This window comes from Fundulus heteroclitus, chromosome 8 (assembly GCF_011125445.2).
Source record: "Fundulus heteroclitus isolate FHET01 chromosome 8, MU-UCD_Fhet_4.1, whole genome shotgun sequence".
Classification (NCBI taxonomy): domain Eukaryota; kingdom Metazoa; phylum Chordata; class Actinopteri; order Cyprinodontiformes; family Fundulidae; genus Fundulus; species Fundulus heteroclitus.
This window is the reverse complement of record NC_046368.1, coordinates 23,999,488-24,016,946: the sequence shown is the minus strand read 5'-3', so window position 1 is coordinate 24,016,946 and position 17,459 is coordinate 23,999,488. Positions and strand designations below refer to the sequence as shown.

The window sequence follows — 17,459 nt, the reverse complement described above, 5'->3', positions numbered from 1 at the left end:
GTAACAAAATCAATGCTTTGATTAATGCTTTTCCTTCTTTAAAAAAAACAAAAAAAAAAAACGTTTTTCCCCATGCTGAATGTTAATAGTTTTTAAATAAATCATAATTCTTTACATAACCCTGGACAGCTATAACAGGGTTTGTGCAAGTCTCGGCAACTCAAATGTAAGACTTTTTAAAGCCATTTATAAATTAATTTAAGGACCTCTATCCCAACATACAGAAACATCCAAAATAATTGCTGCCATAAAATTACTCTCAAAATAAGTGAATTTATTTAATTTGACTAAAAGGATATATACACTCATATTCAGTAAGTTAGAATATGCATTTCTAACAGTCCGATTAAAGGCATCTTTTGAAGAAAAAAAACCTATATGCCAGTATTAAACATACTTTTCATCAATCTTTATTCTGAATGGCAAAGAAAAAAAAAACAGTATGCAATTTATTAGCAGTTTTATTAGCCAGTTGTGTATACAAACGATTCAACACTTTCCATTCAGATTTACAATGCTCAATCTGGTGGACTACCCCTTCACACAAAACAAAAATAGAGCAATATTTTTTGAAGAGGTTCAACCAGACATGGAATTGAACAGTCTTCTAGGACACTTTCCATAATCTCTCAATGAGTAAATGTTTTTGCACACATTCATTTTTCCTGCAAAACCCATCATGTAAGGCATGACAAGTTTTGGTAATCTAGACTTGCAAGAAATCCTTTAAAAATAAGTAATATTTTACAACATGTCTACAACACCATAAAGTGTGTGTCTTTACCCTTGTTTTTTTGTCATTTCTTTCTTTCTTTTTTTTAAATCAACTGTGGTTAAAAACAGAGACATCAAGGTCAAATAACTGAATGTTTTTGGATGAAAACCTTCCGTTAAGCACGACAGAACCTGATCACGATTATTGTCACGCTTTGCAATTTTAATCGGGATCTGAAGTCTGAATGGCTCGCTCGCACATATTACCGAAAAACTTTTTTTTAACGCTGTGTAAAGCTAAACACCAATATTCTTAAGCTACAGGTAGGGACAATTTTTAATGACAAAAAAAATAAAATAACAGATCAAACTAAGTGTCACATTTTTTTTGTTGTTTCTGTAAGAATGCTCTCCAAAACCAGTTTTAAATGTGTACTGTTGATATAACGTAATCAATGTAAGCTGTTTAAGTCTATCTTTTAAAATTGCAAAAGGTGCCAATATTTCTGACAGGCACTTAGATCAAATTTCTAGCATAAAATCTGCTAAACAGTACTGATAAGGATAAGGTAGCCAAACAATTACCCCTTTAAAAAAAAAAGAAAGAAAAGAAAAACAACAACAACCTTAAGACCGTGAACAGGAAATGGAATGAAATGTCGTCTAATGAAAGGCATATCTGGGACTTTGGGTCTGCAAGTTTAACGTCCAGACGCACTTCATCTGTCGCGCGTTTACCATCTTACTGAAAACGTTCAATGCTTCACGATTTACAGTACAAAATAGCTTCAAGCAAAGTCTGGAATAAAATGTCAAATTTCAAAGGGAATGTGAGAGCGATTAAGAAAAAAAAAAAAATAATCTGAGAAAAAACAAAAAAAAAAACAGAAAATATTTTCATATGTATTCACCGACAAACAAACTTTCTACACATCGGATATAACTGCTACTATCTGTTTAAAATTAGGCCTTGAGGTCTGTATACGTGACTGATTGGCATTAGTGAAATGAATGTAGGCCAAAGGCGTTTCACTCGGTAATCACACTCATCGTCTACACTTTATCCCCAACAGAGAAAAATACAACGGAAAAGTCTAAATCGATTCGTCCGCCTAGTACGCGACACTTAAAAAGGATATATTTCTAGATTTTGAGGGTCGTGGCAAAACACCTCTTAAAAAATGGGAAAAGCAGGCCAGTTATCTACAAAGACAATCAAGTATCAGAATAATTGTGATTGAGGGCAACAAAACTGACAAAGACCTAAAAATAACAACAAAACAAAAAAAAAAGAAGGAATATATGTGCATATAATATCCAGCAAGAGAACTTAAATGCAAGGGAAAAAAATTATAAATCAAATTCTATTACAACCAAAACTTCCTCTGCTTTAATGCATTGATAAATATGTTTGCCCCTTCAAGTATAAAAATGCAGGGGACAAACAGATTCAGACTTTTTTTTTTCCTTTTTCTCTCTTTTTTTTTTTTTTTACAATGAGGACAAACTCCCGGTCTTTGACAGAAACGGGTAAACCCCCACCCCCAACATAAATCTGATAAAGCATCCTTTTTTTTTTGTCCCTGACACACTGCAGAGCGACAAGAGGTCTCAGCACTTTTCGGGGCTCTAACTGAATGTGATGGGCGTGAATTAGCGCAGCGCCCCCGTAACGTCTGCATCTGATCCCTACGGGAAAAAAAATAAAATAACAAAAAAAAAAAAAATAACAATACAAGCAGCAGAAAATTAAAGAAAGTTGTGCAAAAGTGCCTCCTGCCTCCTATGACTGCCACTCAGTTCTTAACCACGACCCGTGGCTCCCTCCTCCGCAGGAAAAAAAAAAAAAAAAACGAGATTTTGTTCTCTGCACTGAAAAATGGGCCTCACAGGCTACAGTACAGACCGTTCAGTGTAATCACTTCCGCATATAGTCGTATTTGGGATGTGGGCATCTGGTTTTTGGATTGATCTGAAAAATGTTGTTCTGTCCTAGCTAGTTAAGTGGCACGTGGTTCCTCTTTCTTCGCCTCCTACAGACCCAGTCAGCTCGGTATACTTTCCCCCACAGCTTAGGGTGACGCCAACCTGCATCAGTGCCATGGAACGACCACTTCATCCTCAGCCTGGATGAAGTGAGCCATGAATCGGTCGCATGTTTATTGCTATAAAGACACTCAAGAGAGAAAAAAGGCTAGCGATGATTGTTTCTGCGAGCTATCGTGCAAGTAGTTTAATAAGGTTCGCGCACATCTCAAAGAACTCGATGGTGTGGCTCCCCGGCCGCGGGGTGGGCGCGCTGTCCCCGCCTCCCGACGAGTCGATGGACGACGTCAGAGACGAGCCCAAGGAGCCTTCGGCGGTCTTGCTGGGCTGCACAGTGCTGCAGGAGGCGGAGACGTCGGCTCCCTCCCCGTCGCCCTTTACCGTGGTGCGGTAGTTGCCCACGGACCCGGAACGGAGAGGGGTCGCGGTTCCGGATTTAGTCTCCAGCATATCATCTAAACGGCACAAGACGGACAAAAAGAGGAGAACCCAGTCATTTTCCTGAGAGATTCACAGCAATAACTACCAAGGGTACAACAATATCTCCACCAATGAGCTCTTGCGACAATAAAACACAATAATTCTCATCAAAGTGAGATGAGAAAGTGGCTGTCAGCTCTGTCTGGTGCCATGGCTCTAGGCTGTTACCAAGAGCTTTAGATAAACTATGAAGACGACTGGTTTACTGTTGTGAAAAGAGATTAGGTGCTTGGTTTTGTGAATATTGCCTAAATCGCATCGTTTGAGTGTTGTGACAGTCTCAGGGTTAGGGTAATAAATTTCATGTTATACACCGTGCCAGTTTAATTATTACATCTTCTGAATTTGCCAGGAGGCCTATTTGACAAATGGTATGCAGAATAATATAGTGTTTTAAATCCGCTACAGAAGAAACTGGAAAAAAAGTTGTAAACTATCGGCATATTGGTCAAAAAGCCAATATTGTGCATCCCTAGTTGACTTCCTGCCATATTCAGGTTTAGAACTCTTACTTTCAAGTAAGGAAGGAAGCAATGATTTGGTTTCTATTTTCTACTGACAGAGTCGAGTAATGAAGACTTCTCCTTGGGTTGGATGGCAATGAGCCCAGATGAAGCCCCAACCGCTAATATTTGTCTGTGTGGCAGACGACAGGAACATCAGTTGGGAAGATATTATCTTTAATCAGTGTGAGAAAAACCTTGACTGAACTAAACTGAGACTGGACTGAATTTGATCATCTCTAGTTCACAATCCAAAATACTTAAGATGGCTCAAACCTGGACTGGATTAGTTTACACTGAAAAGGGATTCAGAGAACAGAGACCAACAAACACCCACTTCTCAGGCATTAAAAGCACCATGAATACTAGACGAGCACAAAACATGCAATCTATTGACTCTTCAAAACCTAAACAGGAAAAAACTGATTAGAACCGACTGAAGAGTCTTGTAAAATATGCATTTGCCAAAAAAACGGGGGATTCTTTGGTTGAATTCTCATAGGGCACTCCCTACCACAAGCAATCCCCTCCCTCTATCCCCTGGCACTTAATTCAGGAAGTGGCTCAAATAGTTTACTGGGAAATAGGACATTCCTCCTAGAAGCCTGATCAGTTCTCACTCGGTTCTATCTCGTAAACATTGTTGACCTAATATGCCCACATGAAGTTTGGAAACAGCTCAGCAGCAAAAAAAACAAAAACATTTTGCTTTTCGAACAAGACTATAATGCAGGCTGAACCAGGCTGACAAATAAACTTAGTTTTGATGCACATACATCTTAAATCGTCTTTTGCCTATTCAGTAATAAAAATATATACACTTGGTATATAGTTGTCCTAAAATAAAAGACTTAGGGTTAGGATTAGTATACTTAGGGCAGCTTTGTGTGGTTGGACTGCAAATATACCAACATACTACAAACCAAAAACAATTATGCTTCTACTCTGCTTACAGCAAGATAACAAATTTCTTAGAGCAAGAGTGTAATTCCTCCGTCATTGGTGACGGGTCAGCTTTTATCATTCTAAGTGGTTTTTAACAATTTAACAGCAATCAAAGGCCTTACATCTCACTAAAAGTGGCATTTAAAAAAAATCTAAATAAGACCAATTAGCGCCTTTTCTGGATTCAGTGTTAATCTTCCACGACCTGAAGTGTTTGGGGTCTACGGCTAAAACACGGCTAGTAGCACATTCTTTGAGCTAAAGTCAAATTTCAGCCACACACCCTTTATACAGCATGCCTGTGTCGCATCAGCTGCCCGCTCCTGTCTGACATCTTCCTTTGAAGGCATTGCAAAGTCCATAGACAGACAACCAAAAGCCTCAAGTTTGAGTCAATCATTGATGAGTCTATACTGAGGCAGCACCGCGCAGGACAGGAGTCAGACGGACACGACGCACCTCCGTCGTCCAGGTCTGCTCAGGTTTTAGCCAAGGCATTGAGGTCGATGCTAAATATGCCCTTTCCTTTCACAACCTTTAATTATGTTCTATTATCCCCTGTTCTATTATTTCATTAAGACCAGATGTAACAGCTTAGTGCCAATCATCTCAATAAAAATAAACATTTAAAGCACAACTTCCTCCCAGACCTTAGGAAAAAACGTTTTCCATAAAAAGTCTACCAGGTCTTAAAAGGTTAATGAGTAAGGAAACACTCGACATGGCTGGTAAAGGTCAAAAATACAAAGCTGTCTTCATTTTCTCAAAATGGAGGTTAACTTTTTGCAGATGTTCACTTACAAATATATGTTTTTCCAAGTATCTAAGGACTGAAATAAGCCTCCTCTCATGATGTGTATGGCATCTAGTTGAATAAACTGAACAAAAACTGCTTTTAATTTCAAAGAATGTGTTTTTAATGATTTAGTTAAAATGTCAACTTGTGTGCTATGTAAGCCTTTTTTTTCTGTTCTTCATTGACCTGGAGAATTATTAGAAAACCATGCACTAAATCGTCATTTAAAACCTTGATTGACTAGTCTAAAATAATGAAAATGTTCCAACGTATGATATAAATTACAAAATAAAGACCGAGGGCCGATGCAGAGAGCGAAAATTTAAGTTTTAAAGAGCAGAACAAGTTGACTGGAGTACTGATGTTAGTTTTACAGTGAGATAATACAATTTTGAAGGCATGCTTTTTTAAACTAACTTAAAAAATTTTTTTTACCAACTTCAGTTTGACAAACATCCATGTGTTCATTATTTTGTAGCTTTGGCAAAAAAGACCCATATTGCAGTGGTGGGCACAGTCGCGCTAATACGAACACATCATTGCAGGGCTAACTTTTTGCTCAGCGCATTATCGTTCACGCCAAGTTTTGAAATGGTTTGATTAGTCTTCATTTTATTGGGATTTGCTAACCGTAAGTATGATGAAATTCACAACAGGATACTCATCTGCCTTTTACATCACTGTCGTCATTCTCATTACACAGACTTCTCTAAGCAGTAGCAGCCACGGCTCGGAGATGGGCTTTTGGGTCCCTGTATGGCTCAATGGGACTCAGTTTTGTTTCAACACATCCGTACAAAACACCGGGTGCTTACTGCCTGGCTGCCCTATGGCAATCCTCGAGGGACATTTCACCATTTAACCAACCTGTTTCAACACAGCAAGGATGAAACCAAATTTTATTTATGCTTTTTACTCCAAAGATATTTTATTTTTTTATTTATTTATTTATTTATTTATTTATTTATTTATTTATTTATATATATATATATATATATATATATATATATATATATATATATATATATATATATATATATATATATATATATATATATATATATATATATATATTATTGATGTTACGACAATAAGTCATGATTTACTGCACATGTGTTAAAGAGTCTGCTGACAGAGGGGAAAAGGGACCTCCAGAAATGCTAACACGGTGCTCCAGGCTTCCGGCAGTGTTGCCACATACACTTATCATCATTGACTTTGGGCTAGTTCATTTAAACAGTTTAAAAGGTAGAGGTAATAGAGCGGGTTGCTTGTTTCTTTCACAAGAACTGGCAACGCTGGCTTCCAAACCCACACACTCAAACCACGGCTGCCTGGGCACGAAGGGCTAGAACATTCTTCTTAATGCCTCCAGTGCCTTTAAAAGTTATCTGCTAAAACATGCAGCGATGCGCACGTTCGTCACGTGGTGTGTGTGCAGCACCTTTTGTCTGAAGACACCGAGCTGGTGGTTATCGGTTAGCAGCTTGCATTAGCTTCCTAATTTTTGGTTAGCTGTGCTCACCGCTGCCTGATTGTTATGAACCATTATTATTATTGCACCGTCTGCAAATGTTCCTGGCTAACGAATGAAAAGCACACGTTCGCAGGAGAAAACATCGATCCCTGTCAGCGTGGTGCTCAGTGGCTTACTTAGACACCTAATCACTCTTTATCAGACTCTGTCTGAAACTGAAGAGTCCAAGTCAAGTCTCAAGTCTTTAGAGTGTTTTTTTGCCACTTACGTGTGATTTTTGTCAACATTTCATAGACGGCAGTAACTTCAGACAACATAAAATTCATACAGGAATAATACAATGACAAGCCCCAAGCAGCGACGACTTAACAATCCCCACTGTGAGGTTTGTAGCAAGCATTGGTGCCTGCAATAAAAAAAAAAAAAGCATATCCAATAACTGCACCCTTGTGTTTACAATCTGCTTTAAAGTTTTGCTAGTCTTCCTAACAAGAACAGGCAAATTTATAAAATGCAACCATGCATAGCAACATTTTTCCGACTGGCAAACCGACTCAACAGGACTGTTCTGCTTCACATTCCAGTCACGCGTGTTACTTCTTCTACTACTTTGTCACCTGAACAGAATGATGAAGAATTGAGGTCTGAAGCAAACACACAAAACAAAGTGGGGAAAAAAAACTCACCATCTATGCTACGGAAGTCAAGGAGGTAGGTTCTGCTGTCCACCTGGTAGAGTTGAAGGCTCATCTTGGTTTGCATTGCAGTGATCGGATTCTTCCTCCTCACACGCAAATAATACGGATTAACAACCTGCAAGAATCATACATATAAAAATGTAAATTTGCAGCACATTAAGGCACAATCAGGTTTAACAACTGTTAACATTAGAAACTGACCCCCTCCCCCCCTCACCTTCCACTCATAATCCAGCTGTTTCATTGCACGGCACACTTCAGTCATGATATCGTTGGGTCTGCTCTGACTGCGGATCCCCAGGTGCCACTTGGCTCTCCTCACGCCCTGGTGCTTGGACTTCTGGGGGTTCAGTTCATCCAGCGTGTGGCGGGACCTCGGTGGAGGCTCCGCCACGAAGACGGGCAAACGCTCGGGGTGGGGCTTGATGATTCCCGCCACGTCGTCCAGGAAATTGTCGGGGGGGCTGGAGGCCAGGTAGAAGTCCTTCGCCTCGCTCATGATGCGGCGATTGTCGATGATGAGGTGGTAGGCCACGGCTAGCGGGTCCTGGTGGTTGCGGCTGTAGATGCAGGAGAGCACCTCCTCCTCTGTGCACTCAAACTTTTCGCACACCTCCTTCAAGGCCTCGTCGTCGATCATGTTGTTGCTGTAGGACGGGTCCTCGGGAAACAAGTACTTGGGCAGATCCTGTTTGAACCACTCGTCCTCTCTGTGGAACGTGTGGAGGTGAAAAAAACAAAAAAACAAAACAACAGCTCAGGAGTGGAGCATGCTACACAAGCTTTGTTCTATAATGTACGCCAGAATAGGGCTGAACGATTTTGCAAAATAATCTAATTGCGATTTTTTTTCTTAATATTGCGATTTTTTTTCCCAGTTTAATTTATCGTGTCTTTTTAAACATATACAAACAACAAATCATTTTGTTTCCTCGCTGTGCAGATTAGTTGCTAAAAGACCTGCAGCGTCTAAACTCAGAGCAGTAATGATTGCCTTCTGCCTACAATATATTTCAACCAAAATTGCAATTTTGACTTTTCTCTGCGTTAACCACAAGCAACAAAAATGGCGTCTAAATAAAGACGTTTGTAAATAAGGACTATTTAAAACAAGAACTTTTAATGTTTCTATTAATCAGAATATTATTTAAGAGAACAGCTTTTAGTTGATTTGGACATCTGTCCTTGTTGAACATAAAGTGCAACCAACAAGCAAGTCTATGTATTAAACTGATTGACCTGTACTTAATGCTATGTATGATTATATAAACTCTAAAACAAGTAATAAAATTAGATTATCTCACTGCTGCAACTGTCTTCCCTTTCATGTGGAGGCAAACCCACTTTAAACATTTTACCAACACCTAATGGACTAATGTCTAATTTACTAATTGTTACATAGGCAAAAATTGCAAACTGCGATTTGAAAATTGCATTTTTTTTAAATCGCGATTATATTTAAAATGCGATTAATTTTTTAGCCCTACGCCAGAACAAAGATACCCATTACATTAACGGCGCACGTTGGCCTTACCGGATCTCTTTAATGGTCGCCCTCTTCATCGGGTCCACTTGCAGCATGTGTTTAAGGAGGCTTACTACTGAGGGGTTCAGATACTGCGGGGTGAAAAAGATCCCGTCGCAGATCTTCTTGAAGAGGGTTGGCACGTGATCGTCGTCGAAGGGGAGCGTCCCGCACAACAACGCATACAGAATGACGCCGCTGCTCCATATATCCACCTCTGGACCGGCGTATAACCTGGGGAAAACAAATTTAAAACAGATTAAATGAAGAGTTTGATTCCCTGGGCTAATTTTCCAAACGAAGCTCCTTACCTTCCAGAGATGACCTCGGGGGCAGCATAGTTTGGAGAACCACAACTTGTTCTCAGGAACTCTCCGTCTGACATCATGTTTGACAGACCTGGACGAGTATTAAATTATTATTGCTGCTGCGTTGAAAGGCAGAGTCCGTATTAGAACCACAGACTTCAACTGATCATGAAATTAAATGCAAAAAGCGGGGAATTTTGTGAGGGGGAGGAACAAATTATATACGGTCTTCTATCCCTCCCTCTCTTTTTTTATAAATAAAAAAACTAAAAGTGCAACAAGCGTGTCTCCCCACAGCGCTGGTACCATCATGCTGTGGGCGTTAACAGGGAAACCTGCTTAGAAGTTTATGGGAAGATACATTTTGTGGTTATGTTGTGACATAATGCGAAAATGTTAAGGTAATAAATGTTTACATTTATAGTGCAATATTGAAACAGTAAAAAATTGACTTAAGGATTTACAAGACAATCATGTCTCAGAAAAAAAAAAGAAATCAATAAAAATCCTAATGGGCAACTCTTCATCCTCACCTTCTTGTGTCACTTATTCTTAAACCACGGTGCGACGCGAGTAAAAGGCCAAACAATTAAACCAAGGTAATAAAGTCCCCAGCGTTTATCTGATCTCTCTGTAGTTATAACGACTCAAGCTCAGATTGCCTAAAAAGAAAACAAATATCTTGCTTTAAATCTGAGTCATAAATATAAAAAAGAAAAAAAAAAAAACGCATCAACAAAGTAAAGCTTGAGTGAAAATGAAGCAGGAGCTGTAATTTCTCTACTGGGATTAATAAGGTCAATCAGTACATCAGTATTTAACTTTACATTCTTGCGGTCATTTCGCCATGACGAGAATTTCACCTTGATGTTCTAAAGTTACAGGACGGCTTCCTCACAGTTTTTACTCTGCCTTTTACTCCCTTCCGAGGTCCGGGCGACACATTACCCAATTCTCTGGCAGACAGGAAGTGGAAAACCTACCCTAGTTGTCTATTTGAACATACATGATTGCTCCCTATACTAAAACACACATCAAACGAAACAATGCCTGCTCTGAAAACACCATGGCAGAAAAAAAAACGCTTACAAAGCATCCTGAAAACTCATTGGCTGTCCCATCATCCAGCCTGCCAGGTGGAGCGGACAGTACATACCGAAATCGGCGATCTTTGCGTTCATGTGCGCGTCGAGCAGCACGTTCTCCGGTTTGAGGTCTCGGTGAACCACCATGTGCCTGTGGCAGTAATCCACCGCCGATATGATCTGCTGGAACAGTCGCCGGCTCTCCTTCTCCTCCAGCTGACGGAGCAGAAACCGCCCGTTAGAGTTCACACAGACCAGATCGTGTGAATTCAGCGCCGCGCAAAACGCCTGCCATCAAGCTATAAAACTGAGCTCGTCCTCGGTGTCATCGCACGTTACCTTTCCATTTTTGCAGATGTAATCGAAGAGCTCTCCGCCTGAGACGTACTCCATGACCATGAAGATATCTGTAGGGGTGCTAATAACTTGATACCTGCAACAACAATAACAAAAAAGATTAGAATCGCCATGAGTTATTAACGGCCGAGGAGCAGAACTGATTCAAAAACAGCTCAAGTGGCAGAGCTTCTTTTTCTTCTTCTTCATAACGTGCCGAGGACGAAGGACTTGGCAGATCAGTTAACGCATCAAAATGAGATTACAGCTCAGTTTGATTAAATAAAAAGTCAGGGACCCTGTAAGACCAACGTCTTTAAATCTAATCCATCATGTTTAATATATTCTGAGCCCAACTTTTCTTACAAATCAATCAATCGTTGTTGTTCCATGAAAGATTAGATAAAAGCTCATACAAGGTTTGTCTGAAAACTAACGAGTTTTGGATTTTCCCTTTTTGATACGACTTACTGCTAATTTGTCTTTCAGCACATTTCTGTTTAGTTCCAGTTAGTTGTGTGTACAACATTTAACAAAGAAAAGGTGTTTGCCACTGCGTCATAATTGTAGCGTTTCGCTTTGAATGTCACAAAATTGAGCAACGGGGGGGATATCAACGTACAGATAAAGTCACAAGATACATACAGGAAACTGCAGCAGACTTCAAACTGAGGTAAGACGATGGGCTGTGATTCTTATAAAGTAACCTAGTAAATTGGCTGCGGCTGGCACACAAAAAAAATTAAATAAAATAAAATACAAAAAACCAGACCCAACACAGGTATGAAGAACTAAGCTAAGCTCTCAATTAGATAAAAAAAAAAAAACAATTCCTCGGTAGGAACTGTGAGCCCAGACCCGAGGTTGGATTGGGACATGCTCAATTAGATGCTGTTTGTTAGGCCTAAATTAAACTCAATTAAATGCACTCTTAGGTAGGGCTGGACAATAATTCAATAACAATATATATCGAGTGATAGATGTGTGGTGCGAGGGTCAATAAAAAGTTCAATAAGACAACAGTTTTCCATCCTTTTGCATTCTAGCCTATCATAGGTTAACACTACAGTCGCTACATCCTCCCAACCAATCACAAACGCAGTCCCAGGAATGCTCCGCCCCCTTCACAGAGTTCAGAGTTATCTTTTTTTTTTTTTTTAAAACTTGCAGTTTTGGTAAAAAGTAGGTTGAAGAAAGGGTTGAGTTTGAATTCAGTGTTTGTGTGTTTTTGTATCCAACACCGGGTCATTAAGCAGCAGCATGAAAAATACGTTTTATATTTTTGATAAGAATCGATATCAATCAACATGATTTCTATTTTAACGATGTGCTTTTTTTCTGTATCGTCCAGCCCTACTCTTAGGAAAAGCGTATAGCTACAGGACTAACTAGGTAACTAGGGGTGGAGTTTAAAATTCAGGCTTGCTGAAGGTCAGTGCTTTAGGCCGATACCTTTTATTGTATTTTTTTTGTTATTCTAAACTGTTTTTACCCATGATCAGAAAGTTGTTGTTTTCTTGGTCGGCTTAATGTTGGCGCAGATTCTACGTCATCCAGGACAAGACTATCCTACATGCTTGATTCTAACCATACAGAGGGTATATTGGTATACTTTTCACCTCCAGATGTGAAACTAAGGTTTTTGCCTCCTAAGCATGTAGCTTAGTGGGCTAAAGCGAGTTGGTTCGAGCTGTAGCTGGTTTTTGCTTGTGCAATCCTATCAAAGTGGATGCAGGACACATTTTTCCCCTCTTTAAAAGACACCCATTCACATTTAAAGAACATTAAGCAACCAAAAGGAGCGCGTTTCTTTTTCAGATAGACTAGGTCCACACAGAAATATGACATTTTCCCCTCCGTGTCAACCCCCCCCCCACACACACACACACACACGACAATGTTGTTTAGAGCCGCACAATCTACAGAACTGCAATAGTCGTCGCAATTTTAATTTGTGCAATATTGCAACTGCAAAGGACAGACTCATGCAATATTTGGTTGGATACAGTATCCCAGGGGCCATGCATTCAAAAACCCGCTTACCAATAAAATTCGGTGGGTTGGATGGACTTGTGCTGCATTTTGTTGCCATGCCTGATACGCATGGTGCCCAAAATGTTGCAGCTTAAGGTGAGAGGTTGTGTCTAATGATAATAAATGTCGGCATCAAGACGATTATCATCATTTAAAAAAAACTGCAGCTATGAAGCCATTTTTGGGCAGGCCCATGACAGTGGCCCACCTCCGCAGACACCTAGAGATGTTGTTAATATAAACAACGGGACTGATTTTTGGATTGCAGCACAATCCGGCTATAAAACACAGGCGGACTTTTCAACATCACGACATCCCGGATACGTTACAGAAGCTAACAAGGCAGCAGCAGCACAGCTACTTGTACATATGATGGTTGTTCACGATAAATTGTTGAGCTCATCCGAACCTCCGGATCTAATCGCACCGCAGCTTTTCTCCACATCCGTCCCACGACAGCGCGGCAGCTTCACCCTCCTAACTCTTATGCTGAACTTAGCCTGCTATCCTAAACCGACATCTCGTCTTGAGTAGGGATTTGAACACAACCTTTGAAAGAATAAAACAAACATACATATAAAAAAAAATGAAAAAAAAGAAAGAAATAAAAGGAACGTGCACATTGTTGCTCTGGCTTAATCAACACGACACCGCAGGGATTTAAATCTAGGTTTAAAGTCATTTATCACAGTCCAGGGCTTAAAGTGTTGCATTGCTGCATTTCTTAGGAGACTAAACAGGCAGTTTGTCCCAGTAACTTCTGCACACTCCCCCTCTCCCTGCCAGGTCCCACACACAAAGTTTACATTCTTGTGCATGCATGACAGGGAACCGGTGTTCAGGACATTAGCCACACCTTGCGCTTCCCCCCCGCCCCCTCTCTAATTTTGACCCAGAGACAATTACCCAGCACGCAGGAAGTACCTTCATGATATTTAGATCGGTGCCCATCGCCGCTGGATGTCACAGTTCGTTACTAAATAACGTTTCCACCGGCGGTGAGGATCGCTCCCTTGAGCAAAGTGCTGAATACTTGGCAACGCAGCATCCCGCTCGGCCCAGACCAGACAGTCACTGTAATCTGACTCATTGAAATTATCTGTCATCTTTCCGCTTTAGCAGGTACAAATGTTGTCAGCAACTTCACAAGTCATTTCAAACGGCGCCAGCAAAACTGTTCCTGCCTCAGCCTTGGATAAAAGGCGGCGGGGTCTTTTAAACGCACACTTAGCGCTTATTCGACGTGAGACGAAGAGGTCGGCGGCGATGCCCCTCTTTGCTCGTTAAAACGCGGCGACTGACAGGAAGCGGGCGGAAAATAAAGCCCAGGCAGAGAACGCATGATGGAAGAGGGGACTGGGTCAGATGAGATCAGCCTGATGGATGCATTCTGCAACGCACCGTTTCTACAGTCTGCAAATAGTTCAGTGGGTGGCATTAATGTGGCGGCGGGGGGGATTAGGCGGCGGTGAGCGCCGTGTAATCTAGGACTTACAGTTTAATTATGTGAGGGTGCCTGAAAAGCTTGAGGTTCTGGATCTCCCGGCGGATTTTTCCCACCACGTCCAAGCTGCGGATCTTCTGCCGGTTCAGGATCTTCACAGCCACTTGGTGCTTGGTCAGCTCGTGTTGGCCCACTGTGGAATAACGGAGATCATGCAGCAAATGAGCATCCGTGTGTGGGTTACCGAGTTAATACAAATGTATACAAAGAGACAATAGTTGAGGCATAGTTCATAAGATTTAATAAAAGATCGGTTTAAACCACTTAAAACAGTTAAAGGCAACTTTAAAATCTATTGTACTGCCTGGTGTTATTTACATGTACCAAACTGAGATCGATAATTGTTTATTTAGGCACAAGTTACCGTCTGCACGAGGAACCAAAGTCCAACGTTTACAGTCCTTTTAACCCGACTTCCAGCTCCGGAACGGCTACGCAAAGACACGCCGTGTGGCTTCTGGAGCTGGACAGTACAGCTGAGGCTCAAACCAGATTCACCACTACTAACAACAACGACATCAATATTAATATAGCTGTAAATAAGAGGTTACTAATCGGACACCTACCAATATGCTAAAAAACAACAACATTAGTACTGAAGTTAAAGAGAATATATAGTGCATCTCTAATGTGTTGTATGATACACACGTCAGCATAGAAAATGCCTTTGATGTCATATTCTATGCAGATATTTGTTTATTTTAATTTAGACTGTGATTCATTTAGCTGCTGCCAGAGGGGTTTCCTCCCCCAAATTAAAGTTCCGATAATTATAATATACAGACGGCAAATGAAACTCAAAGGTTATATTTTCAACCTTCCACCAAGATAAGGCCACGTTAGCTGATTGGATGGTGGAACAACAGAGAAGGTTAAAAATGTCAGGCGATGCTCAGGAAACAGACTTAGAGAAAACTCCACCAGCCCAGAGAAAAGACCGGGCAGAAGAAAACTCAAAAATCCAATTCATGGGCCGTGCTGGACCTGGGAACGTGGACAGACTTCCTCCTGAGTTAAGGGTCGACACGTGAAACCTTCTCACGGCGATGGGTGCCTCACCAAACGGTGAACGCCATTCCTCAACAAACCTTGATCCCAAATCCACATATTTCAGATCTAGCAACAGACGAAGCATTTATTTGGTTATTTACTTCTCCTAGCCTACATCGCTAACATTAGTTGGTATGTGGCGAGCGCAGAAGCTGCCACTGACGTTCAGCCGGTTCCCGGTTCGATGTCGCTCCCTGGTTCCAGATCCGTGGCTCAAGGGGACTAGGCAGGCTGCTGTTTCCAATTATGGAGGTTAAAATTCCACAATCGGACTTATTACCGATATAAAACGCTCACGTTTAAACTTAAAACTCCAGATAATTGTCCTCTTTTATTCCAGACAGCAAAACACTGTCTTCCAAGGAGCGCTCTCTCACATACACAGCGGTCCACTTTGCTCCTAATATAAATAATTAACGATGACATGGAGCCGAGAAAGTTGTATTTTACACGGTTATAGTGTTCTCACTTAAAATAAGCACCAGCAGGCCGAAGCTTTCCAAAAAAAAAAAAAAAAAAAAAAAAACAGGGACTGGAAATAAAAGTAAATGAATAAAAATAGACAAAACTTTAACCCCCGAACATATAGAGACATAAAAGCATAAAAGCAACTCCACTGCACCAGCATTGTGTTTTTTTTTTTTTTTTTCCTTTCATCAGCTGCAGAAACACGGGTAACAGGGAGAATGAGTCACTGGAAACTAACTGGCTATAAAGAGAGCAGCTGCTTATTGTGACAGGGGTGATGGGTTCAGGTTTATCATGTGTATTTGGGAAGAACAAAAAAAAAAAAAAGCACAAACTACAGCTAGCGGATCCCAGCTCCGTCCAAATATGAGCAGATAAAGCTCAGTTTCTGGCCGAAGGTGCAACTAGGGAGGGATGGAGCCCTGAGACTGACAACACTGGGCGTTCATTGAACTACTGGCGTTGACTCGCCGCCTCTCCAAACGCACCTGGGAGCATAAACACTTATTTAATGTCCGAGCGCAACACGGAGGCCGGCCGGAGTCTGCGCCGTGCCACCGACGTCCTGTTAATGTCTGCAAACAGGAAACCGGGGACGAGTCAACAGCAGCCAGGAGAAGGAGGAGGAGGGGATTTAATTCAGAGTCCTGACAGCGACTTGTGGATCACTGGGTTAGCCTGCAGCGCTGTTGCCGCTAACTCATACTAATGTGTAAAAAAAATAAAATAAAATATGCCCACAAGTCTTATTAGCGCTCTTGGACCGTACGGCTGCTTCACCCTCGCCAAGCAGTTTGAACGAACAAGGCGACGACATATGCGACCCGTTTTCTATTTGGCGACCGTTTAGCCCGCTAGCTTAGCTACGTTAGCGTAGCTAAGCTAGAAGCGTCCATCTTTCAGGCGCGAGGACGCACAGACAGCCCGGCCGAGGCGTACCTTTAACCTTCCCGAACGTCCCGACTCCGAGCGTGTCGCCGAGAATGTAATGTCCGATTTTAACTCTTCCCTCGTGTTTCTGTTTCTCCGTCGCCATCTTCCCGCAGTGGCCTCTCTGCGGGGTGAGCTCGCTGCAGTCAGCCAGACACGGACCGAACTCTGTGTGCGTCTCTCGAGCGGCTTCGCTCCGCTCCCCCCCGACGCACGGAGGAAAGAGATCCACCCCGGCTCGCGCATGATTCGTCGAAGCTCGTGGGCGGTGTGCGGTGTTGCCTTCGCGGGCGCGCACTGAGCTCCGAAATTTCCGTGTCATTTTCGAATCTAACGATATTCTTGGAAAGTATACAAAATGTTTCTAAAAATGAAGATCAAATAGAAAAAAAAACGTGTGCATTAGGGGGTTAGCAATACGACATGGCTGGAAATGTGACAAAAGGTAAAACAAACAAACAAAAACAAACAAACAGTAGAGAAGAGACTTGAGAGGAGAATTTGTATTGAGATGATGTGGTGTTCGCACCACACTTTAAAGTCTGGGGCTCAGCCAAGCA

The 17,459-nt window shown here is 41.4% G+C and overlaps 1 protein-coding gene across 1 annotated transcript; it reads right to left on the bottom strand.

Annotated features, from left to right (window-relative positions):
• Window positions 1-443: 443 nt before the first annotated feature.
• Window positions 444-17,005, bottom strand: prkaa1 (protein kinase, AMP-activated, alpha 1 catalytic subunit). Its single transcript, XM_012866205.2, has 9 exons — window positions 16,909-17,005; window positions 14,443-14,584; window positions 10,917-11,010; window positions 10,649-10,793; window positions 9,496-9,583; window positions 9,194-9,418; window positions 7,877-8,369; window positions 7,648-7,774; window positions 444-3,215 (listed from the first exon to the last, which is right to left on the bottom strand). Exons 1-9 carry the CDS (start codon window positions 17,003-17,005, stop codon window positions 2,932-2,934), a joined length of 1,695 nt encoding a protein of 564 aa, XP_012721659.1. The 3' UTR covers window positions 444-2,931.
• Between the last annotated feature and the right edge of the window lie 454 nt (window positions 17,006-17,459).

What these genes read in the sequence shown, in the direction of transcription:
- prkaa1 (XM_012866205.2), bottom strand. Translation starts at nt 17,005, where the DNA reads ATGGCGACGGAGAAACAGAAACACGAGGGAAGAGTTAAAATCGGACAT. An exon ending in GCGACCATTAAAGAGATCCG is followed by an intron (nt 8,370 to 9,193) that starts GTAAGGCCAACG and finishes CACGTTCCACAG; the next exon opens with AGAGGACGAGTGGTTCAAAC. An exon ending in AGCTGGATTATGAGTGGAAG is followed by an intron (nt 7,775 to 7,876) that starts GTGAGGGGGGGA and finishes TGATTCTTGCAG; the next exon opens with GTTGTTAATCCGTATTATTT.